Source organism: Zootoca vivipara, chromosome 3, assembly GCF_963506605.1.
Source record: "Zootoca vivipara chromosome 3, rZooViv1.1, whole genome shotgun sequence".
NCBI lineage: Eukaryota > Metazoa > Chordata > Lepidosauria > Squamata > Lacertidae > Zootoca > Zootoca vivipara.
In genome coordinates this window covers 14,770,258-14,795,658 of record NC_083278.1, presented here as the reverse complement: position 1 = coordinate 14,795,658, position 25,401 = coordinate 14,770,258, and the positions used below count along the sequence as shown (strand labels likewise).

At 42.2% G+C, this 25,401-nt stretch overlaps 1 protein-coding gene across 2 annotated transcripts in view; it reads right to left on the bottom strand.

The window, feature by feature from the left end:
* MACROD2 (mono-ADP ribosylhydrolase 2) overlaps positions 1-25,401 on the bottom strand; it is an 898,190-nt gene that overhangs the window by 296,706 nt on the left and 576,083 nt on the right. For both annotated transcript variants that reach the window (XM_035110056.2, XM_035110055.2), the window contains exon 8: positions 24,159-24,232. In XM_035110056.2, coding sequence (XP_034965947.2) covers positions 24,159-24,232 — 74 coding nt within the window. The remainder of the gene's footprint in view (positions 1-24,158; positions 24,233-25,401) is intronic.

The window sequence follows — 25,401 nt, the reverse complement described above, 5'->3', positions numbered from 1 at the left end:
GAGGCCATGGATAGTAAGTTTTAAAATATACAAATCCTTGCAAAAAGCAATGAATCTGATTGTCCTTAATCAGCAATTGAATTTGCTTACTGGTCTAAGAAGGCAAGACCACAAAAATGATACCCCAATGTGGAAATGTTTTGTGGAAGAAAAGTGGATGATCAGCTATGAATGTTTCCTATATATGAATAGACAAAACCATCTGCTTTGAACAGCTGCTAACATCCAGTACAAAGTCGGAAGCAAGAAGTCACATCCACAAAAAGTTCTCCCTTTGAAACAGCGTGCTGAGAACTGTGAAAGGTCATGTCTAATAGATGCAACCCAATGAAATAAATATACACATAAGTCACACACAGTTTAATACTAACTGTTTAATTAAAAGGATGGGATTATGATACCACACAAATATTAAGCTTTAAATTACTGGTCAGCACTGCCAATTGTGCAAGTTCAGTACAAAATGCCAGGTCCCTATTTTGCAGATTGGCCCAGTAATAGCATATGGCTTAGAGAATGAGAACAAAGCTCACTATCATGGACAGATTGCTAGGGGAAAGCAACTGAGATGAGAAAGTTATGAGAACAACTAGTACTGTTACATTTATAGTGCTCTGACAGCTTTGGCTATTATTTCTCTCCCTGTGCAGTTCCCCCCATCTGTCCAATTTTACTGAGAATGCTCAGGCTGCAGAAATGGGTTCTGCAAAACTGTAGATCCAGTTCTCCCTCTCTCAGTCTCATTAGCAGCACTTATGAGACGGTGTAGAAGGACTTACTTGAAGAATCCTTGGATTGATTCTTTTCTAGCCAGGTTTTGGTGTGCTAGTTGTGAAGCATTCCTATGAGCTTTATGTCGCCATTACAAGCCATAATGTGTTATGCCACTACTCAGTTCCATGCTTACAGTTGGGAATATGCCCCACTGAACTGAATTCTATGCTACTGTGAAATCCAGCTGCAGAACTTCTCCTTCCTTACTCCTCTGGTTGTCAGAAAATGGAAGGGGGAAATGGTACTTTCCCTCTTGCTGCTGTTTTGAAAACACAATAGCAGCAGTTCTTGGGTAAGGAATCTCTAGGGATGTCTTGAGAAAGTCTGTGCCCCTGTTTGAATCCTCATGAATGGGAGTGGACTGAGGAGAGCCCTGTGTCTAGCCTGCAGCATCACCATCCCACAGCTTCCAAGGGGCCCACCAAGCTCACATGGAGTGTGAGGAAGGGCAGGCAGCAGAGGCAGGTTGCGCAAGTCTCAGCATCCCCCAATAAGCATGTGATGGTATCCATATAATTTTCCATTGGGGTTGATGAGACTGAACATCATTTCCTTTCCTTGGCAGTGATGCAGACTCTGACTCAGCTGCTGTTCCCTCTTGCCAAAAGCATGTTCGGTGTTCTCCCACGAGGAAGAGTGAATGGGAGAGGAGGAGCTGGTGGCAGTGAAGGCAGGAGCTTTGAGTGCAAACTAGGGCTTGCATGGAGTATACACAAATAGCAAACCTTGGCATGCTTGTTCACCCACCAAAAAAGGCATGGTTAGCAGAGAAAGAGAGGTTGTGTGCCCAGGTGCTGTGAACCCGCCCCCGTCAGGACATCACGGTAAAACCAAGGACCCTATTAGGGAATCTTCAGCTTCACTCTCACCCTGCCCCACACCTGCCAGAAGCAGGACTCTAATGTGTTTGGAACTTCAGGAAGGAAAAGGGAGCACATCCATTGGAGAAGCTCCAGGCACCCTTTGTTTCCTCATGGCTGCAGATCAGTCTCAAGAGGAACCAGCACTCATACCCTCCTAAGTGGGGCCTACTCCACAGGCTGATGCTTTAAAAGTAACAAGAATCTGGCAACAGATAATTTAAGAGCACTTTAGACCATCCAATTCTTAAAATAAATTTCAGCCTGTGAAACATAGCTTACATGCCTGATTTGAAGGCACTTATTGACTTGCTTAAGCGTAGATGTACTACATAATTCTTTTGATGCACTGCTTGTAACTTTGCCAAAAGTCATGCATTTTCTAACATCCAAGTTGCTCCTGTAGCCAAGTGATGTATGTTTTCTCTTGGAAGAAAGCATTGTTTGATTGGATTGCCACAGTCTCCAAGTAAGAATTATTCCTGCCTGACAACAAACATAAAACTTCTTCCCCTATATTTAGTTCTGAATGCAAAGACTCTAATGATGAGCTGTACCTAACAGAAATATGTATTTGTATATGATTCTGTAGCTTCAGGAACCAAACAATGGATTGAATTGCTTAGAAGCCAGCCAAAGGGAAACAACACAAGTTATAATACATCTAGGGCTAAAATGTTTTGTCCAGAATGTGGAAAGCTGACTTATACCAAATCAGATCACTGGTCCATCTAGCTCACTACTGTCTACATCAGGCGTCCCCAAACTGCGGCCCTCCAGATGTTTTGGCCTACAACTCCCATGATCCCTAGCTAACAGGACCAGTGGTCAAGGATGATGGGAATTGTAGTCTAAAACACCTGGAGGGCCAAAGTTTGGGGATGCCTGGTCTACATTGACTAACAAGGGCTCTACAAGGTTTCAGGCAGGGGACATTCTAAGTACTGTACTACAGGTAGATGATGGATGTTGAACCTGGGATGTTCTGCATGCCAAGCAGAGTTATGGCCCTTCTCCACTATGAAGACGGGGGATTTGCCACAGCTGTCCATCAAAGAGTTGTTGTTGTACCACACCCACCTGATAAACCTTCTACAGAAACTGTATCATCCCTGCAGGGTTTTTTTTCTGTGCCTCACATGCAACAAAACATAATTCTATCTGAATATCCAAAAAGTTTGTAAACTGGTGGTTAATGCCCATGAATACTCTGTCCACTCCTGCTTAAATTTAAATGATTAAGTTAAAGTAAAAAGAATGGGTGGGAACTCTTGAACATAGAAAGTGAGTTCACACCAGTAAATACTGGCCATGCAGCATAATTACAATGACATTTTCCGCTGCCAAGGTTTGCCTGTATTTGTAATTTACCACGTGTCGGTTCCAATCTGAGTTGCATTGTCTGCAGTGACATTTGCCAGAGATTTAGGGGGCAGAACAAGGAGGAGGACAGAAAGTAAAAGTAGCCGTTGTGTCGCTTCCACTGATTTTCTATTGTTCTGTATCTTCTGCCTGCAGAGGAACAGCCCTTCTATGGAGGGATATAGCAGTGACAAAGGGACACTAGGTGCATGAGAATGACAACTTGAAGGAGCTCCTACAGTGTAACACAGAGTTTGTTCCTTTCACTCTGAGTAACGGAGTGAAGATGGCTGTAAAATTTATCTTATGCACAAGCCACTGTTTTAGATAATCTGTCTGTGGTTTTATTGATCATTTTGTGAATTTCAACGGTGCCAAAGATCCCAGTCTCTTAGGTGAAAAGGATGCGAATGTCAATGCAGGTCATCAGAGTTAGGAAGTAGATAAATCCCAGTAAATCGTATTGTTATACTAGCCAATTGCCCATCAGTAAGATGGACTGTACTCAATTTATCCCGTAGTTATTGGAAGCCACAAAGGGCACTTCCAGACTACCACTATTTTTGGGTGGGATTCAATCACATACTGGAAAATTCATATCACAAAGTTAAACCTGATCTAGAGCTCTTATGCAACAAACCCACTCCCCCAAAATATCAGATTCTTTTTTTTTACAATAAGGAAAATGAAGAGAAAGGTCAATCTAGGGATGCTGGGAACACAATTGGGGAGAAGTCAGCACACCTGTTCTGCCTCTGCAGACACTTAGAACCACTATGTCAAGGGAGAAAGAGAGGTTTCACCCTTCAACCTAATGAATTGTCTCCCATAAACTCCTCCAAATGACACCAATGGCTCCCACTGACATGTGTGATAGAAATTAAAGGGATTTCAAGTAGCAACAGACCTGTGATATAACCAATATCTGCTCCGCATTACTGACACAAGCAACCCTAGTGACCACTCCTTCCTGTGTGTTTCAGTGGCAGGCAGTTCTCTGGCTTTTAACATTTAGTCATCTTATCCATATCGTACTGCCCTCTCGAAAAAAGTAAAGAGGTGTAGTTCATGAGACTGTTGGGATAGGGCAGCACATGTCGTCCCGTCCCCCCCTTGGCAGGTTGCCTTTGTTAAAAGAAAGGAAGTTAGATTTAGCTTACATACTACAGAATTATTTCCCAAAATGTGTCTACTTTCTCTTTTTGCATAGCAATATCACAGGGAGTACAGCTTTTGCCTCCACCCCAGCTGTGGTCCCAAATGTTCTCACTTGGCTTTCTCTCCTGCTATCTTAATCATAAGCAATTTTATGTGAACAAGAAAAATGAAGGGGTGGGGAGCCTATCAAAACATCAGTAATTTTAGACCCCCCCCAAAAAGATACACAACTGGTCTGGAATTCCTAGCCTGCACACAATAAAAACTTCCTATGACATGATGATAATAGGCATAGTACAAGTATAGTTGGCAAGGTTTACAAAACTAAATCCAATGTCAAGCATTTGTTTCCTCCTGCTGTTCATTCATATGTGGCTCCAAAAAATATGCAGATTTTATGTTCATTTGGCTTTTAGCAATTTAAAGTAGAACTTGTGTTGTGATCTGCAACCTTTTGATTATGAAATTCCATGGCATGCAGACAAGTTTCAAAAGAGTTTTATGGGCTGTCCAGCCATGTCAAAATACCGTAGTGCACTGGACAAAGTTATTTATGAAATTTCAGGAAACTTTTATTTTAAAAAACAACCAATCAAGCCAGGACTCTAAAAGAATTTGTAGCAAATAAAATCAAATTATCGGTATATGAACTATCTTTTGCAAATCAAAACATCAAAAAAGTCTTACTGGCATCAGAGATATTGCTCTAGAAGCCCTAGACTACAGTCTTCCAATTACTAGTCTGGATTCAGGAAAAGCTTTCTAGATATAATGATTAAAAAACTACAGTATTAGTAAAGCTGGTGCCAGATGCATTGCTCTGCTTTCCTTTAGTCCACATCAGTGAGGCAGAGAGGGGGTCTTGCTTTCTGTGCAGCCCAGGACCTCCATACCCACAGACTAGGAGGCCACTTCAGTGCTGCTAATACAGAGGTTTAACTTCATCCCTGGAGGTGTACACCACTGTCTATTGAAACAGAAAGATGCTGAAAACAAGTAAAGACAGCATAGTTTAAGAACATATGACATAAGAAGAGCTGCTTTATTTGGCCAGTGACCCATTTAGTCCAGCATCCTGTTCTCAGTGTCTGATAGTTTTTTGATACTAACAACCAATCTTAAGTATGATTACCCCAGATATTTACACTGACTCCAATAGGACTTACTTCACAAAACCAAACAAGACATGATGCTAGGTGTGTGAGCGCAGCATACAGGAAGGAGTTCTTAACCCTTTCCCACTCCCTGGTCCTGGTGAAAGCCTCCTTCCTGAGACTAATAGCCACTTTGAGGAGTAAATTTCCATGTGACTGTTGCAGATGGGCAAAGGCATAACCCCTGTGGTCCTCCCTACAGCAGAAAGCAAGCAAAGATTAAATGCATTTGTGCATTTAGGATCATGTCCACTTTAGCCCTCAGGAACTATGTGTAGGACTGAAGCTTAAGTCCATCTTTTGTACAAACTAGCATGCTGTGGTGGGTCGTGCCCATTGGGACTGGAAACGAAGAAGGTAGGGAGGCCAACTGAAGGTGGAATCAGAGCCAATGGTAGACAGAGTCAAGTACTGTATTTTTCAATCTATAAGATGCCCCCATGTATAAGATGCCCCCTATTTTTTGGGACTCAGATTTAAGAAAATGGGGGGGGGAGATATATCTGTGTATATGATGCCACCTAATTTTTGACATTATTTTTTAGTGAAAAAATCTAGTCTTATACACAGAAAAACACAGTAATTCTTGTTCCCCCACATACTCCTCTCTGCTGAGTTCTGCAAGGGCAGAACTGACACTAAGGAGGAGGAAGCTAACAGCCAATGCTACCCCCTAGATTGGTTGTAAGTGGGGGCTGACTGAGGGCCAACTGCTCCAGTGAAACAGTGAAACACAAAGTATGTTGGGACTCTAAATGTCTTAACACATTGGCCACAACCCCACAGCTCCCATAGCTGTCAGACAGAGCTGAGTGCTCATACAAGACTATATCTGTTTCCCTAGCCTAAAATGGGTAAACCTGCCCAGCATGGCAGCTCCTTGCAGGGGATTATCCATTTCAGGCCATGGAAGGGAAAAGAGCCTTGTGTGTGGCCTATAATGGAGGGCACTAAGTGTGTGCATGCTTTGGATTGTGGACACGTTGCATTATCCTGCAACCCTATGCATGCCTGCTCAGAAGAAAGTCCCCACAAAGTTCAAGGATACCAAAGTATACAAAAAGGGATGGGGGAACCTTTCCAGCCCAAGGGCCATACACCCTCTTAGGAAACCTCCTGGGGTCCACATGCCAATGGTAGGTAGGACCAAAGGGGGCTGTAGTTAGAAGCACAAGTGAAGGGAGCTATGGATGTAACTTTTTCTTCTGTACAGTTGGCTACTCTCTACAGTAGGCTACATTCTAGCAAGGAAAAAGTCAGGGGGCTCTGCGTACACTCAAATGTCTCTCTAACCAGGGGGAAGCAACAGGCACCATCAGAGTCCAAGGATATGTTCAGTCAGACAAAAGCATCCAGGGAAATTGTGGATCAGGCATGTGCCCTGGGCATAAAGGGTAAAGTGTAGGGGCAGTCCTGAGGGCCTCATGGAACAGCCTGGAAGGTCACATTCAGTCCCCAGGCCTGAGGTTCCCTACATGTTGAAGTTAGATTCTTGTCCAAATCTGCCAAGACTGTAGACACAGAGCATCCTGAAAATCACAGTGATGGCTGTCTTCTTGGAGTAAGTCCTCCACAGGGCCCCCTCTCGCCTTACTCTCAACTGTTGCTATCACAGATAATTGTCCCAGCAGCAATGCTACTATGCCCATGTAGCACGGTCAGGGCAACATTCCAAAGAGACACATTATGCCAATAAAACCTTTTCCTGAAAAGACTTAAGATATTAATGCTGGCATAGATGTCAGTGCAAAGGCTGATATAAAGAGGGAAAGGAGGGTACTCCACAGTTTGAATGAGTTGATAAGGCATGTGTTAAATAAAGAGCCATTTTCAACAAGCCAAAATGATCATTGCATTCTTCATAATCATGCAATCCTGCAAGAAAAAGATAGCAGCACAATTAATATCCGTGATAAATGACTGAAAGCTATCCCTTGGGGTTTTTAACCTTGCTCTTGTTGATATCGAGGAAGCAATACTGAAGCCACTGCTTTAGTACTCAGCTCCTTTCTGGTTCCTTAAATGTTCTTATAGGAGGCAAACCCCAGAAGCCCAGGGGATAAATCAAGTGCCTTTAAATGCTTTCAAAGGGTGCCCGGGTAGGGGGAATGAATGCCCAGCCCTGCCGTGATTTCATTGTTCAGAGAAGACAATCCATGTGGAAGAGATAAAAAGGCCTTCTCATTCCCAGTTCACCTCCATATGGATGGAGAAAAACAAAACCAGAGGGTGATACATCTTTATCAACAACTGCCAGTCAGCGGCTGTTTCGCCTTATGCAAATCCAGCAGCGCGCATTTGCTGGCTTTGTTCATCAAAGGCATAATCCTTTTGGAAACAGAAATGCTGACAAGTGGAAAGGGCTATTACATGAAGAGCACAGGCAAAACAAAACAAAACAGAACCCTGCAACCAGTTTATTGCCAGAGAGACTTCAAAAATAATATTAATGACCTCCTGACCTCCTTGAGTGTTAAGTTTGAAACTGCTGCAACAGCTGCTGCTTGACAATGAATTGCTCACTGGTGCTGCTGCTTTTAGCATGGGACGTAAAGAAAATGGCCCACTTCCATATGCTCCGATTTAAAATATGAAAGAAATGGTAATTTGGAGGGTTTGGCTTAGTTTGTAATAGCTCGGGATTTCCAGACTGGCAGAATTCAGTTCTGTGCTTCCTCGCTTTTGAAATTATTCTCCTACTGTGGACTTATGCCAAGGAGTATAACAAGTTGGTCAAGTATCAGCTATTTTCTCCTTGGGCCCAAATTTGACAAAATAGAACTTTTCTTTCCTCTTTCTGTGAAAGGCCAGCAGACAGTGTGCCTTTTGAGATGGAAGCACTGCATCTAAAACATTAAGAAAAAGAGGCAACTGGCAGTGCTCAGGTGAAAGATGTGGCAATATATCATTTCAACCAAACTGTTCTACAGCAGTGGTGCTTCATTTTTAAAAAGTAGTTAAAATATATTTTGAAGGCCTTTTGACCTCATTGCTGACAAAAATATTCAACATTGCTAAATTTGATGAACCATATAGAAATAGAGGTTACATTACTTATAATGATGAGTGACAGCATTCCTTTACTAAATTATAAATGATCTGTCTTCATGTCTTTGGCCTTCTGGTAGTCAGGACTCTGGACAGCTGCTTTGGGTGAATTGGGTTCATCCAATCTGGGAAAGTAAAGAGAATCCCAGTCCCAAAGTTTTGAATCCTAATTGAATCACTGGAATATTCCCCCATGGAATTGTGTGGCATGGGCTCCTCCAGTTTCTGGAGACTTGATATAAGGCATGGATCTACTTTATCCTTTCTCTGTCTCACCTCCCCAAATTAGGGCAAGTTGTTTGACTTGCCAGAGGCTTTCATTCTGCCCAAAGGCTTCCAGGCTAGCTCCCCAGTCAGAGTCCCACTTCCAGCTCCCAGTAGGATGAGGACCCAATCCACTTCTGTCTTCATGCACATATTTTACATTCTCCTTCTACCATATGACCCCTTTCTCTGGGAAAAGCCACAATACCCCAGCTCTCCTTGCACATCCTCCCACACTTGCATTGCCCTGTTTGCCCTGCCCTGACTTTAGGAGAACAGTTCTGAGAAGGCCTAAATGGCCTCAGCCCAGTATACCTGAAGGAGCGTCTCCACCCCCATCGTTCTGCCCGGACACTGAGGTCCAGTACCGAGGGCCTTCTGGCGGTTCCCTCATTGCGAGAAGCCAAGTTGCAGGGAACCAGGCAGAGGGCCTTCTTGGTGGTGGCGCCCGCCCTGTGGACTGCCCTCCCATCAGATGTCAAAGAGAAAAACAGCTACCAGATTTTTAGAAGACATCTGAAGGCAGCCCTGTTTAGGGAGGCTTTTTAATGTTTAATAGATTATTTCATTTTTCTGCTGGAAGCCGCCCAGAGTGGCTGGGGAAACCCAGCCAGATGGGCGGGGTATAAATAATTTTATTATTATTATTATTATTATTATTATTATTATTATTATTATTATTATTATAGCAGATTCCACAGTATGAAATGGGCTAGGCTAGGAGTGAGACCAGCAACAGACTAATGCAGAACTGGAGAATAAGTTTGCTGTTTGTACATAGGATACTGTTTTGAAACATGGAATGCACATAACTGATCACTGTTGATATATCAGTGTTCCATGGATTTGCCCAACCCATTTAAAAAGCCATCTAAGTTCAAGATCAACACATCTTGTAGGACATTTCCAAGCACTGCATTCACAGATATGTGATATAATACTCTGTGGTTTCCTTACCCCAGCTACAGTAACAGGCAAGGAAAAGACTAGATTACATAAAGTTTGTACAGTACACATTCCTACACCTATGTCTGAGGTGCAGTGTAGGCACTTCTGAAGGTTAAATAAATATGCTGTCTCTAACTGAGGCTTATTTGATTTAAGGCAAGTAGACAGGAAACAGAACAAAGCAAGACAGGCAACTAGATGACCTTTTTAAAAGCATGCTGTTCACGGCGCTGCAATGCTTTTCTGCTTTTAGTTGAAGCGTGACTTGCTAGTAAACCAGCTGGTAAGTTCTTAAACTCACCACATCCACAAAGTGACAAGTGGCTAATAAGAATGGTTTCTGCAATGATCCCTGCTGCAAGAAAATCACTCCTCAAAGCTTATTAGTATGAATTGATTTATTAAGCAGGACATTAGACTAACATATCATGAAAGATAAAACAATGATCTTGACTTTATGCCATAGAGCAGCAGGCCATAGCAGGCTTGACTAAGCTGCGTGTGGGCCCATTGATTGAGGATATCACATACTGTACTGTTGGACAAAAACCAAAATGCCCCCCCCCCCCGGTTGGATAATCTTCTCAGCCAGGCCTTGCCTACATGTGAAATAAATTGGGTACTATGAACCTTGACTTGGGGTATGGTGAGGAGGACACCATTTGCTTCAGACAAATGTCTTAGGCCAGCCTGACCATAGCAACTAATTCCGCAAAGACAAGAGAAGTTTCAGCTTGTGTTTCTTGAATACAAGAATATAGAAGCTATGTGGTAGCCCTCTTCTGAAATGGGGGGGGTGAGGTCTGGAGAGCATTGGGCAGGCATCCCCAAACTGTGGCCCTCCAGATGTTTTGGCCTACAACTCCCATGATCCCTAGCTAACAGGACCAGTGGTCGGGGAAGATGGGAATTGTAGTCCAAAACATCTGGAGGGCCGAAGTTTGGGGGTGCCTGGCATTGGGGATCAGAGCATGATGCCTGCTTCACCCAGCAGTGTAGCAGCATGGGGAACAATTCTCAGTGACATCCACGTGGCGGCTTTAACCTTTGAATCAGCTTTTAAAATGCTTCAAACTCAAAGGATGACAGAGAACTAGTTGTTTATGGCTGTTTTCACCAGTTTTGCTTTTCCTCCTATAATCTGTGCCTCATTGTTTGTTTCCTTGCCTTTTTTAAGTTAAGTGAAATTTACTGGTGAGGAATTGAGGGGTTTTTATTTGCTAGTGCTAGGTTTGTTATGAATATATATTATTTTAGTTTCTGCAACTGAAAAATGCACATTGGAGCTTCACTTAAAAGTGTCCCAAATACAGAAAGATGTTTCCAATAATTGAAAGAAAAAAAGAAATGAAAAGAGCAGTGATATTGTGCTAACATCATACAGGAAAGCAAGTGGATCAACAATCTAGTAAGTGAAAGTGAGCCACAGATTTCCCAGATTACAACTCTCTTGGGGGAAGCTAGCAGAGAGAGAGAAAGAGAGAAAGACACAGAGAGAGACAGGATGCAACCTTAGCTATGTCCATTCAGAAGTAAGTCCCATCAGCTCATTGTGTTCAACACTTTTCTTTTTCTTCAAGGGAATGCAAGTTAGTCACAAACTTCTTTTTTATGAACATTAAGCTCATCACCCATGCACAAGCGCAGCCCAAACCTACATTAAATGAAACTTAACTCTACTACCATATATTTAATAGCATCTATCACTGTTTTTACATATACAAAATCAGATGTTCAGTCTCAATACTCATATGGTAAATTAGGCAATATACTGCAAGGCAATGCTATCTGTAGATTATTGCATTTCATATACAGTACTGAAATATAAATACAGCACACTCTGCCATTGGTGATATCCACTTGCATAGATGAACGTTTCTCAAACTTCTTTCTTTCAGGAAAGCCTAACATACTCTTGTCTCCTGAAGGATCTCCCTGTGTATGTGCTACAGAATCCCTCCCTTGAAAAGTTTGTGCTTTAGTCACTTCTGCTGCTCACACTCCCATGTGCACTCTGTGGTTGTGTGTGGCAGGGGAAGATTGGTGGAGGTGGGAAAGTAATATTTATAAGAATCTTGGCCACCATCATTCACCTTCTTTCTTTCAGAACCTTTCATAAAGCTCCGTTGAACCCCAGGAACCCCAGGATAGTTTGAAAAGCTTGGGTCTAGAATACTAAAAGGAAGAAGATGAAAATAGATGCAATTTTTCTGACAAAAGTAGTGGAAACAACCAGGCTGAGATCATTAGTTTCTCCGTTTTTTAAAGAAAGCTTTGATTTAGTGGTGAAGTGGGTTTTGGTGCATGTAGCTGGTAATTATGTTATATAATTTTAGCTAAAATATTGTAAAATTATAATAAAGAGCAGGTTACTATCCCAACATCAAAAGGATGAAAGCACAGATTACTGCAAAGAGAATATGAGAAGTATATGAATTGTTCATGCAAATAGTGTTATATCATCCTGCTGATCTTTCTGTACATATTATAAAACTCAATACCTTTTTATTAAAAAGAATTTTGCTACCTTAGCTTGCCTCAAGAGTGGAAAAGTTCTACTTTCTTGACAGGCACTATCTGATTGCATTGACATTACTTACAATATTGAGCCATTTTCATATTCTGCACCAGTAGTCAGTAGAAAAAAACTATATTACTGGAAATATCAAGAGGGCTCCCGTATTTTATGCGCACATGAGCATATGTGTTGTACGTGGGGCTGCCTTGAAGTTGGACCAGAAACTTCAGCTGGTGAAAAACTATGGCAATGAAGAGATTGAGGACCAGGTGTTATGAACATATAACATATTTTCATATTCACTGGCTTTCAATCAATTTCCAATACTCAATTCAAAGGATTGGCTCTGACCTATAAAGTCCTACATAATTTGATACTTGAGTATGTGACATAATGCCCCTTCTAATATCATTCTATTGTTTTGTTAACATTCCATGGCCCAATGAGTCTCCTTTAAGCACACCCGTGTGCATGACTTTTTTCTTTTATGACTACCACCTCTTGTGGTATTCCAGTGTTCCATGCTGTTACAGCAAAACAGATTGTTTTGTGGTCAATTTTGCACAGAGGTGGGAAACCTGTGACCCTCCAGATGCGGCTGAACTACAACTTCCATCAGCCCTGGCAGGCATGGCCAATGGTTGGGGATGATGAGAACTGCAGTTCAGCAACATCTGGAGGGCCACATCTCTCTTATGCCTGATTTAGCAAAAGGTCATTTACATACAGAAAATAAAGAATTAAAGTAAGAGCTGATTGACATTGAAGCAGTCTGTCTTAGGCAGGGCTGGGCCATGCTTCATTGCGGGTATTTAAGGTGGAGTTGGATCTGGATCTGTCAAGGACTGCTCCAGGACTGAGCAAGAGCAGTTGGAGAAGATAACTAAGTTCTCTGCCAACTCTTATCATGCTACGAAATAAGAAAAGGGCTTTTTTTTTAAATAAAAAACAACCGCCGATTCTAGCAGTCATATTTAAAATAATGCTCCTTTCCCTTCCCTTCCACTTCTAAAGGACCAGTGAAACAAAACAGGAAAGCACAACTGTGTATAGCCAATGGCAGTTTCCTTGGGCCCAAAATTGTTAAGGGTGCAAAATTTTAACACCTGGTGTTGCTTCAATGTAGCTGAACACTTCTGTCACTGGGCTATCCACGTGAACCTGGAAATGATCTCTCCAGACAACATGATGACTCTTCTTTTCTTAGTTCTGTGGCTGCAATCTCCCAGGTAATGTGGGCGCCGTTAGGCAATTGAATGTGCAAGCACACTCTGTCCATTTCCCCCCCTTCCACCCACCCCTCTGCACGGCTCCGGGTGCTAGTAAGCCATGCTACACCACTGTGCATAGCACAGCTAGATGTGATTTGAGGTTCTGTACTCTACATTATTAAGAGTAAACAACAAAAACCAATCACTATGTAAAGTGCAAATACATTCATTCCAGTTTTTTTTCTCCCCAGCCCAACATTTCACCTGCATCAAATAATTTTTCTCTACCTTTGCTTCCCTCAACAGTGGGAAAGTATCAGGGTAGATCTTTAAATGAGCAGATCAGAGTGCCAAATGTCCAGATCCACTATTTCACACAAACACTTGCATACCTGAGGTTAGTGTCACGTGGGAACAAGTCTACTATAGTTGTCTATTAAAGCTCTCTTAGAGTTTGCACAAAGGGGCAAAACCAGCAGAAAAGGGCTATGGGGACTTTAGCTAGGCCTCTGACATTGCCTCTGATAGCTCCCCTATGTTCCAGTGCACCATAATTTATTCACAGAGAACACATTTTCTACTTGTGGAGGCTCCACCTCCTTGGAGGACTTAAAACACTCTCACCATCCACAATCTGTTTTCTAAGCAGTTATGTCAAACAGTTCAGTCAATAACAAGCCAGCCGCCACACATCCTTTTGGACCGAAGCACATACCCTTTTCACATGGTTGCCTGAATCCTGTCAGTGCAAACTTTTAATAAGTAACACACGTATCTGATGTCGCTACAATTACTTGAAAGTGAAAAGTTCCATCTGCTTGAGGAGTAATTTTGTGGCCCCCAAGCCCCCATCTCCCTCATCAACCATTATCTGAAAACACCATTCACCTTCTTTCAACCTAGAGCTTTCATTATAAGAGCAGAGAGAGGCATTCACTTTTAGGAACTAGTTTTTTTGGGAAAACAAAAAATCCAATAATTACCAGTCATGGCTCAGTAGCACATAGAGTTTATCTCTTAAACTAATTGTCAGCGTCATTATCCTGAGTCGTGAAGTGGAGCACTGGATGAAATCCATAAATAAAAGGATGTGTCATTAAGTCATTCAAATTCATATCATTTGAAATGCTCAGTACCTTGGCCCAGTCCTGCCAGAGCTTATGCTTTGTTCCCACAGAGACAACTTAATAGGCTCATTACACTGGCATTCTTGAGAGTGGGGGAAAAAAAACACATAAAAAACTCAAAGCATTTTAGTTAATTCTCAGCCAGATGCACGAAACCTGGAATCTTAAAACCTTTAGCTTAAAATAACTTATTCTTAAGGGCCTCGCTGCTTTTTCTTTTGCAAACCTTCAAAGCCTTTCACAGCAGTTCCTGACAGAATTTATGGGAATACAATAGCATGCCAATTAAATAAAGTCAACTGACTGCTAATATTATGTCTCTAAAATGTCTTCATTATTAATGGAAAGCACTGTTGTGCGGCAACATGCCAGAAGAACTGAAATGGAAAAGTGACCCAGTTTTGCTAATTCTTGCACTTGTCTGAAATTTCCTTATCAAATAAAATGAGGTGGCCTCCACTTTAAGCATGCCTATCAAATCTGACCCATATTAGTGATAGAAACTTTAGGGGCTGCCAAGCAGTACAAGCCAGTACTTGATATACATTTATACCTGGCTGACATTTCATAACCTGCTCCGTCATATGTCATTGCATTCATTAAGACCCCCTAGAGAAGTAAGGAACAAATATAGTGCAACATTTTACCCACACATTTCTTATTACTGGTACATAAAAAAGCATTTAAAATCCAAACCAAAACGTTCAATGTGTTGTTAATAAAATAAAGCTCTCACTGCAAGACAGAGAGAAACTGATATAATCAGTACTAGTTGCCATTTATACGCCACTGAAGAAGACTGCAAAATTGGAATCAAAATTGGAAATGTTGGGCACCATGCTCATTGATGATTAGATCAATTTTTCTCTCAGGCCTCATTCGAATGCCACAGTAAACCATGGCTAATCGTTTACCCTGACTATGCCGAATCCCTACACTTTGCTATTACCTGCTTATACTGGAAAGCAACAAACCATAATCCCTGATATAGCATATGAACCATGAACTGTAGTACATTTTCCTCCCACAATCTGTAGAATAGAGGTTTTGTTTTTGTTTTTGTTGGCTTACTGATCATCGTTTGGTGGGAGCAGAATAAACCATGACCCCAGGCCAGGTATATAACACTAAGCTGGGGACTGTGGTTTGTATCATCTCTGTGTGAGAGCAGAAGAGGCAAACAGCCCAGAAAGGCTCAACCATGATTAATGGTTGCTTACCATGACAGACTTTCTGTATTAGGCCCTGTCAAGTACTGTACATGTCAGATTTATGTAACCTGACCACAAAGATGGAGGCGGCTTTAACCAGGGCTTGGTTTACCCGAAAGGGATAACGCAGCCCTGGCCTAGAGCTTGTGATTTTTATAATACAGTCCACAGATTCCCTCCTTCAAAATTACCAGTGAAATATGACTGTTGCAGATACCTGGTTAGGACCCACATTTTCTGCTGGTTTTGACAACAATGCTGGTGCTGAAGAAAAATAGTCTCTACTTATTAAATAGTCTCTACTGCAGAGAGAAATGTTTTGAGAGACACTGTGCTATACTGCTTTTCAGTTTTGATAGGTAAGAGCAGTGCTTTTTTCTGGGGGGACACAGGGGGACACATACCCCTAAACATTTTGTGAATCTTTGTACTTTTGTCCATTTACTGTATTTATTTTTCACAATTTGAACTATAAAATGGTGATTTTCTTGAGTCAAAATGAGAGTACCCCTGAACATATTTTTAGGAGGAAAAAAAGCACTTGGTAAGAGTTTAACTTTGTCCTATTGGTAACCATAACACATTTCTCCCCACAAGTATTTCCTAAGCTTTGGGTGCCCCGCAAAAATAAACAATTCTTCCAGGTTTCTGAGGGCGTCCCTAGACTACTACGGCCAATTTTTTTCAGTATTTACCTCTACTCTGTAACCTGCAAATCACAATAGTCTCGTTACTCCTTTGCCATATTGCTCTAGGAAGAGCATTCCACAATCGGGGGCCATCACTAAAAAGGCCTTCTTTCTTGTAGCCATTCATTGAACCAGGACTTGGAGAAGGATCTCTGATAATATTAAAGGAGGAACGGGCAACCAAATGTTGCTAGGCCAGAACCCTCTGCCGCCCAAATTAGAATGACTTCTCTCTCTCTCTCTCTCTCTCTCTCTCTCTCTCTCTCTCTCTCTCTCTCTCTCTCTTTCACCACCCTTCATTCTAGATCTCAGGGCAGTTCACAACATAAAAATACAATATAAAAACACAAAAGTCACAGATGATGGGAATTTAGTTCAGTAATATTTGGAGGGCCTCAGGTTCCATATCCCTGTCTTAAGGTGCATGTAAGTACAAAAAGGAAGGACGCAAAAAGGAAGGAAGGTTCTCAACCACATAGCACTGTGTAGTCCAAATCAGCCAAATATTGGGTGTCCTGGAAATGAATCTGAAGCCAAAGTTTGTCTGTCATCCATATGTCAACTAGCCTGAACACCTTCCATAGCTACCTGCCGGATTTACTGAATCAGCTGGTTGACAACAATAAACACATTGTCATTATAAATCTCCAGTACTTCATTTTCAAATTCTATTATTGATAGCATTCCATTTTTAGTTTGGAAGGCTATGGATTTGGTGCCTCTCTCCTGGCTCCCAGACAACCATCCCTTGTACTCTTACCAATTTTCAGCTACAGCATTCATAACACCAGCTCTGTCATTGCATATCAGCTGGACAGACATCTTTAACCTTCTCCAAAACTTAGTCTAATACCTAATCTATGGAATATTTGACTGTTATCACCTTAACTATGTCAGAATCATACATTTCCTTCTGTATCTTGAAATGCTGGGTTCTGGCAAGAATTAAACCACCTTTCTTATGAAAGAAGACACTTTGAATAAAAGACTCTATAATGATTTCACTCAGAACCGAAGTAAGTGGGACAGAGTCATGTGTATTTGCCCTTAAACTCTCTCTCTCTCTCTCTCTCTCTCTCTCTCTCTCTCTCTCCCTCTCTCTCGTCATCAGCTAAAAGTGCCTTCTTACAAGTATGCCAGTCTTTATGCAGTATTTAAGCTGCTCATATTAACTTGCCGTTTAGAACACAGTCATCTGAAATCTTGAAAGTAATTGCTAATTATCATTAGTATTAATTCACAGCAAAGGAATTTCAGTCTTCCTCTACCTGTAAGCAGATGAATGCTAGTGTAGTGAGCAACTGAAAAACATTATTCCACTACTTTGTCAGAAGGCCGAAAACTACTGAATTATTGAACTTCTAATGACAACTACAGTATCTTACTGAGTCAGCCAATGAGAACTCAGAGCTGGGGCTGCCAACCTTTTTAGACATGTGGGCACATTTGCAAACCAAAGAAACTTTTGTGGACACATTCACACATTGCAACCAAATGTAACCCCTCCCCGCTCCACAGCAAATAAATAAATAAATATTAAGCAATCTGTAACTCTGAATATAGTCTTAAGTCACTGGACACACAAGAGATTGGTCTTAGCTATCAGATCTGCAGGAGTTTTCAGTCACTCTGCTCCTAAAATGAAAAGAGCTTAGAAGGGTGGAATGAAGGAAAATTGAGCTCAGACAACAAGGTAGAAAGCTTGAGAGGAGAAAGTACTGGTCCAAGAAGGTGGCACAGATGCCAAAGCGAGATGGCAAAAGGGCAACTGACCAAGTAACCTGAATTGGGCACACCAACCAATTCAACACTACAAAATCACAAGCTATGACTGCCCTACCACCAAAAGTGTGAAATTTAAAACAAGAAACTGTGGCATAAATATAAATATAAAGGTATAATGACCCCTTAAACCTCCAGATGTGGTGACCAGCTGTGGATAGTATGGGTGGAAGCAAGTGGCTGCTGTTAAAACGGAACTGATGAAACTTACTTATACTGTAAGTGGTTGTCTGTAGGCTCCAGTCGTATGTTAAACGTCTGCACAAGCAGCACAACCACTTCCTCACAACTGTTTTGAAGTCTGGGGAGACAGGGTACGTGGTGGCTGCAGATAAAATGTAGGTTAGAGGTACCCTGCTGTGTATGTTTAAGCAGGTAGAGACCATCTGCTGACTCCCCTGTAGCGTTAGGGATGGGCACTCTGGCATTGCTTCACAGCATTACCCAGCCAGTCTGCTGATGCAGAGGGGAAATTCTGGAACACAGGAGCTGCCTCAGTACTGAGTCAGATAGTCCAATGGTCCATCTTCACTAAGACTTCACTAATATTTTCTTTATTCTGAAATATCTTGAGTATGCATTGCTACAACAGTGGGGCCACTGACACCCTGAAGCAAGCATAACAGCAATTATATTCTCGTTTCAAATAGAAGCTTTGTTGTCTCTGGTATTCAAGGAAGAGTTGCCTACTTAGTCCTACAAAATAAAACATACCATGGAAGGTGTCAACTGTGAGATGGGAAATGTAAATATCCAAGAACCCGTACAGCAAAGAGCTTTGTTTTAGTGGCACTAATTAGCAATTATGTAGAATTAGGTCATTGCTTACAATAGTACATTCACCATACACAAAGCTTTACAAAGATGTACTGACTGGCTTCTTGCTCTTTAGAAGCCTCGGGGAGGTGAGTATCACATAATGGCATCAGCAATTATTATTTTCTGAACAGTGATAAAGAAAAGAGTTTATAATTCCCTAAGAAGTATTTTGAATTACAAGAGAATTAATCATCTTAGTTTTGGCTTACAAAACTGTCCTGCCAGGATAGCATCACCTGGGATTTGGAGTGTGGTATTCTGGGCGTGCTTTCAGAATTAAAGGCAAAGGTAAAGTACCCCTGACAGTTAAGTCCAGTCTCAAACGACTCTGGGGTTGCAGCGCTCATCTCGCTTTACTGGCTGAGGGAGCCGACGTTTGTCCACAGACAGTTTTTTGGGGTCGTGGCCAGCATGACTGAGCCACTTCTGGCAAAACCAGAGCAGCATGCAGAAACACCATTTGCCTTCCCATCGGAGCGGTACCTAGTTATCTACTTGCACTTTGACGTGCTTTCGAACTGCTAGGTTGGCAGGAGCAGGGACTGAGCAACGGGAGCTCACCCCGTCGCATGGATTCGGACCGCCAACCTTCTGATCAGCAAGCCCTAGGCTCAGTGGTTTAGACCACAGTGCCACCCTCGTCTCTTCCAGACAGCAACACTAACCAGGCCCGGCTCTAGGTAAGGTCCCGGTGGCACGGGACACCAGGGTGCAGGGCCGGCAGGGGGTGTGTGCTGCGCGCTGCGGGGGCACCGGAGCGATCTCCGTGCCTCAGCGCCAGGGTGCCCGACCTGCTTGAGACGGCCCTGACACTAAGCTCAAGGAAACAGAACTGACTCACCAGGTGGCGTGGAGCTGCTACACGAACTTCCTGGCAGCGGAGTCACTATTGTATAGAGGGAGAGGCAAGGCAGCAGGGAGGTTGTAGTGGTGCAAATGTAGCTGCAGCAGCATTGGATTGGCTCCGCAAGTGCATCTGCATTGCATCAAGCTCTCCACCACCTCTCCCCTCCCACTCCTGGTAAGTGGCAGCACCCCAGCTGCTGGGAAGCTAGCAAAGAAGTTCTATCCCAGCTAGCAAGCCACTGCTGCATTGCTTGGCAACCAATAACACTTATCCCAAGTTATGCAGCTGAATCAACCACATGTCAGGTCGCCTGTAATTCCAGGGATATCAGAGGGGTAGCAGATTCAAAGGTGTCACAGCATCTGCCCAAGCCTGTCAATAATAGGGGGTAAATCGGTGGCAGATGGGTGGCATGCTCCAATAATTTCCAGTCACTAAGTTCCAGTTCCATTGTCACCACTCTCCTGGAAAGGGTAGCCATTTCCTCCTGGTACTGTCACACAAATGAGAGATGAGGAAAAAAGGAAGCCCAAGCCGTTTGGGCTCCAGAGTTTGTTTGCTGTTGATAGAGTTATCTTCCAAGCAGGGCTCATTGAGTCCTGACAGACATGAGCCAATGTAAATACTTACACATCCTCCTAAGAGATTGAGTATCATGCATCTTTTCTTCTTTTAATAGATATGTCATAATTAAAGAGGCACAAAAAGATTACTGAATGAAGGTAGGTGCAGTCTTGAGATCTCATAAGGAAAAAAAAATACATTCCCCTGATGGCTTCTTTAGCATTCGTGAATGTGATTTGTCTGGTGGGATATTTCAGTTTAGCCATTGGGGAGAAGAGCTAATTCTCTATTTAGGAAGCCCAAGAGGAGTGCCATAAAATGAGTGAATCCTTATATTTTTGTGTAAAGTTGAAAAGCCTATTTTCCCCATTATTGACTTAAGCTAGATGACAGTAGGATGATGGCTGATTTTCATTTCAATCAGCAGCCTGTGATTACTACTTTAATTAGAATATAGAAATAGAAAGCAGCTAATTTTGAGCTACCCGAAGAGAATGTTTTAAAAAGGGAATATAGTGTTGATAATCTAAGGATCCTTACATGCAAAAGTGACTAGAATAGAATACTCCAATGCCACTAGGAAGGATTGGCAAAGTCCTGAAATTAAGATCATGCTGAAAGTATTCTTACAAAGATTGCACACCACTCCCAGTCTCTGCAAGTGGTAGCAAGATACTGGGGGTCCAGGTGCTTACCCAGGCTTGTGTTTCTGTTGGGAAACCAAGACACAGCAGACTAGTGTCTTTAAGATGTAGCATTTATTCTACACATATTCACACCTCTGGGTCTACTTTGGAGAAAGTTCTGAGCATTACATCTCAAGAACTACTTGTTCCCCACAGCAGCACAGCATTGCAGCCCAAGGCATCCTGCATGCCATCTCCATGCCTCTGTTCCAGCCTCCCAAGATAGTTCTGTCCTGCATGGCCTTTGCCTGAAGTTCCAGCTCCACCCTGCTCCTTCCCAAAGACCCTTGCCAGAAAAAACCCCAAGCCTTGTGCAAAACAACACTTTTTTTCCCTGTAGACAGTGGTGGAGTTTCATGCTCTGCCACTGGGGGCGGAGAGCAGGCGCACTGCTCCCAGGGACGTGGCGCGCGTTCTGGTGGTGTGACGTGCGTTTTGGGGGCGGGGGGCGTGTTTTGGGGGCGGGGGCGGCATGCGCAGGGGCGGAGCGCATTTTGGGGTGGGGTGGGCAGCCGCAATGGTGCCCCTGGGATCGCGCCACTCAGGGCGGCCCACCCCCACCGCCCCTATCTTCCTACGCCCCTGCTTGTAGACACAGCCTACCCGCTCCCCCTCTTTTCCTACCTCATGGAAGCTGAAATTCTAACCATTTCACAGCCCATGGTAACAATCGAAACTCCCCTCTCTGCCCACTAGCAGATAATCTCTTGCCCTAGTTCGCATTGATGGGTTAATGACTAGCTTCCATTCTTAAAGACTTCTATCCCAGGTGAGGCCCCAGCCTGGAAAAGCTTAGCCTGTATCTTCCTTTCAATACTCCAAATATTATATAAAATTTACCATTTATTCATTTCTAATACTCACTAAAACTAGAAAACTCTCTTACCCTAGATCATTAACAGTATTATTTCTTATTTTCCAAACACACAACCTAAGCAAAGGTTTGTGCTTTGTTCAGAAAAAAAACAGTAATCTGTTATGCAATGTATTATTATTTTTACCTTGAGAATGCTTAACCAACTTTGCTAAAATGAGGAAATATAGAAAGTGAAAATGAGGTTCCCTGCTGATAGATGTAACATGGAAAATAAATAAATAAAGGTTTATTTCAACCAAAAGGACCGGCTTGCTCATAAGCAATCCCTAAAAACAGGAGACTTGCAATAAATAATACAAAAAGAACAGGCTGGTTCTGTGGAAACTATCCAGCTCTTATCACCATGTATAAGAGAGATCTCAGAAGTATTGTGTACTTTGCAGTCACAAAATGACCCTAATCTACCCATGCATATTAGTGTTCTTCATTATGGGGAAGTGACTTCCAATCTGGCCATTTTTATGAGGTGATTAAATTTGTTTTTACATTTCCAAAATCTGTAAAGAATATGAAAAGCCTATCTGTGCTTTGTACTCTGCATTAAAATTTTCATAAATGATGCATCCTGGCCAAAAAAATATCCTGCGTCTTTGAACACTTTGGATCAGCCATTGGATTTAGCTGCCTCAATCAACTCAAAATGTGATATGTGGGGCTCAGCCGCCCCTGCTACAATGGAGCCAAAGCATTCATTTTTCCAAAAGTCATTCATAATAGGACATTTATACGTTTCATGAAACATTTCACTATACTGTGATTTGATTCACATGCTAAAATAAATATAAGTCAATAAGTACGTAAGTAAGTAAGTAAGTAAGTAAATGGTAAGATCATGCCACTGGCAGAACGCCTTTTGCACAGAACACAACTTTGAAACAGAAGTGATAAAAAACTTCAGCACAGTGAATTGCAACGATTTCTACCAAGGAATGGGGAACTAGCACTGACACCATTAGCTAGAAGAGCTTCAGAGTCACTTTTTACATGTTGGTAGTCTCGCTTACTTTCTCTTAGCTATAGAAGGGGAGCAATTAGTCCCCCTTAAGTATTATTTGAGCAGTGGAGTACCAGGTTTTCTTTAATTATTGTCCTATTTTTCTAAGACAATTTGCATGTTTGCTCCAAAATATGGATGATGGAGAATTTTGCCAGAATCAAAAATGATTCTGGAAATGGCCACAATCTGAATGTTTGTCGGAGGTCAGGAACAGAAATTATGCAAGCGAATACAAGCACTATATGATATGGTGTGTTGTTTATCCAGTTCACAAACATTAAGCTATTTTCTGCATTGCTTTTGATGTTGCTCTTCCAAATTGATTATGTAATAAATTGCATAATTAATTATATTCGCTTCAGCCACTGCAAATAGCAAGACAAAAAACAAGTTTTAGCAGAAGCTGAACTGCAGCAGAACAGAAACAGGACAGGACAGAAAGCATGGCCTCCTTACATTCCCTAAACTTATGAACTATGAGCAAAAGAACAATAGCCCCAAAAGCCAGTTGGCAACTGCTTATGCATGCAATTGCACAATGCCACAGTAGGTACAATCTATAGCAGTTTTCAGGGCCAGCCCACCCATGAGGCCAGGAGAGGCAACCGCCTCAGGTAGCAGGATCCACAGGGGTAGCAGATCTTTATTCCCCCTTGCTAAAATATCTCGAGCTGGTCCTGGCAGTTTTCATCTTACTGCTTATGCACAAGTTCTTGCTCAGGCGAAACAGTCATACAACATAGTATATAAACCAAAACATATATCGGCAAAGGATGCTTTCTATATGCAATTGAGCCTCCTCAGATGCAACACAGTAGATCTGTTCTATCCACAACATAATGCCATGAACAAAAACCTGGGGGGGGGGGAGTGAAATGCTATGTGCACACCTTACCAACATAGATTCCAGCTCATGATGGCTGATTCTAAGTGTTATTGGTCGGTCTTCACCATCCCTATCATAGCTGACAAACTACCAAATCTCACATTGCTTTTTGCATATGTGACAAAATAGTGAGCAAAAACTTTGGGGGCAATATGTACCCCTTCACGGTGCTAGAAATAGTTTACAAGCCAAGTAATAGTTTAAAAATATGGACATTCTGTTATCTGGCTAAGTAACACACATTCCGGTGACATCAGGATTCATTTTATATACTACCCCCACATTTTAGGAATCGGCGCAACTATTCAATCGCATGGTTTCCAAGAAAATGCAAAGCTCAACATGAAAAATTTTGAACTTATATCTATAACAATACCTCATGATAATTCTTGCTTAACCATTCCTTGATTGTGGTAAGTGCAACGATTGCAGCTGGCTCGTTTGGAAAACCTAGGCAAAGAAAGAAAGAGAAGAAATAGTTTTTATCCACACAGCTACACATCTTTAAACATAACAGCATAACTTGATGCAAATATTTTATGCATATATGTTCAGATAGCCTTTGGGATAACCTTTCCTGATTTAAGAGCAAACTTGAGATGACCCATTTAGACAACAGATTTACCTGATATCTTCAACGCTGTCTTTGTTTAAAAGTCAGTTACAGTGAATGTCAATGCATGTTCATTCAGAAGTAAGTCCCAATGCATTCAATTGCATTTGCTCTCAAGTAAGAAATTACAGGATTGCAACCTTTGTTTGCTGGTCAAAGAAAACCAGAGCCTGAGGAACAACAAACCCACAGAATGTAAATACAGGAGATGAAGAATTAAGAGAGACAATGTTGAGTTAGGATATGACCATAAAGGTAAAGGGACCCCTGACCATTAGGTCCAGTCACGACCAACTCTGGGGTTGCGGCGCTCATCTCGCGTTATTGGCTGAGGGAGTCGGCGTACAGCTTCCAGGTCATGTGGCCAGCATGACAAAGCCGCTTCTGCCTGGTGGACCAGAGCAGCACACGGAAGCACCGTTTACCTTCCCGCTGTAGCGGTACCTATTTATCTACTTGCACTTTGACGTGCTTTCAAACTGCTAGGTTGGCAGGAGCTGGGACCGAGCAACGGGAGCTCACCCCATCATGGGGATTCGAACTCCCGACCTTCTGATCAGCAAGCCCTAGGCTCAGTGGTTTAACCCACAGCTCTTAAAAACAAAAACAACAACCCTGTGGAGAGAAGAGCAATATGCAATAAAATTTAAGGCCTTCCGAATTAGCAGAGCCATGATCCAAAGGGCACATGAATGCATACTCAGAGAGAGTAATTTAAATGTGTTTGTGTGTGTAAATACAAGAATGTGCACATAATCCTTCCAAATATGCACATTTCCTGCTCGTTATACATAGTCTCCAACAATCATTGAATAATGTATCTTGATTTAATTTTGTAGATTCTCTGGGCACTATGGATATTCTCTGGTCAGCATGCATAGTCTTCAAACTATAGTTTTGACATGTGGTGTATATCAACTAGAAGTTAAATACACTACAGTTCCCCAATTGCTAATATCCCAGGAAACTGAGGCTGCGGAAGTAAAAGTTGTGCACCATGGTCAAT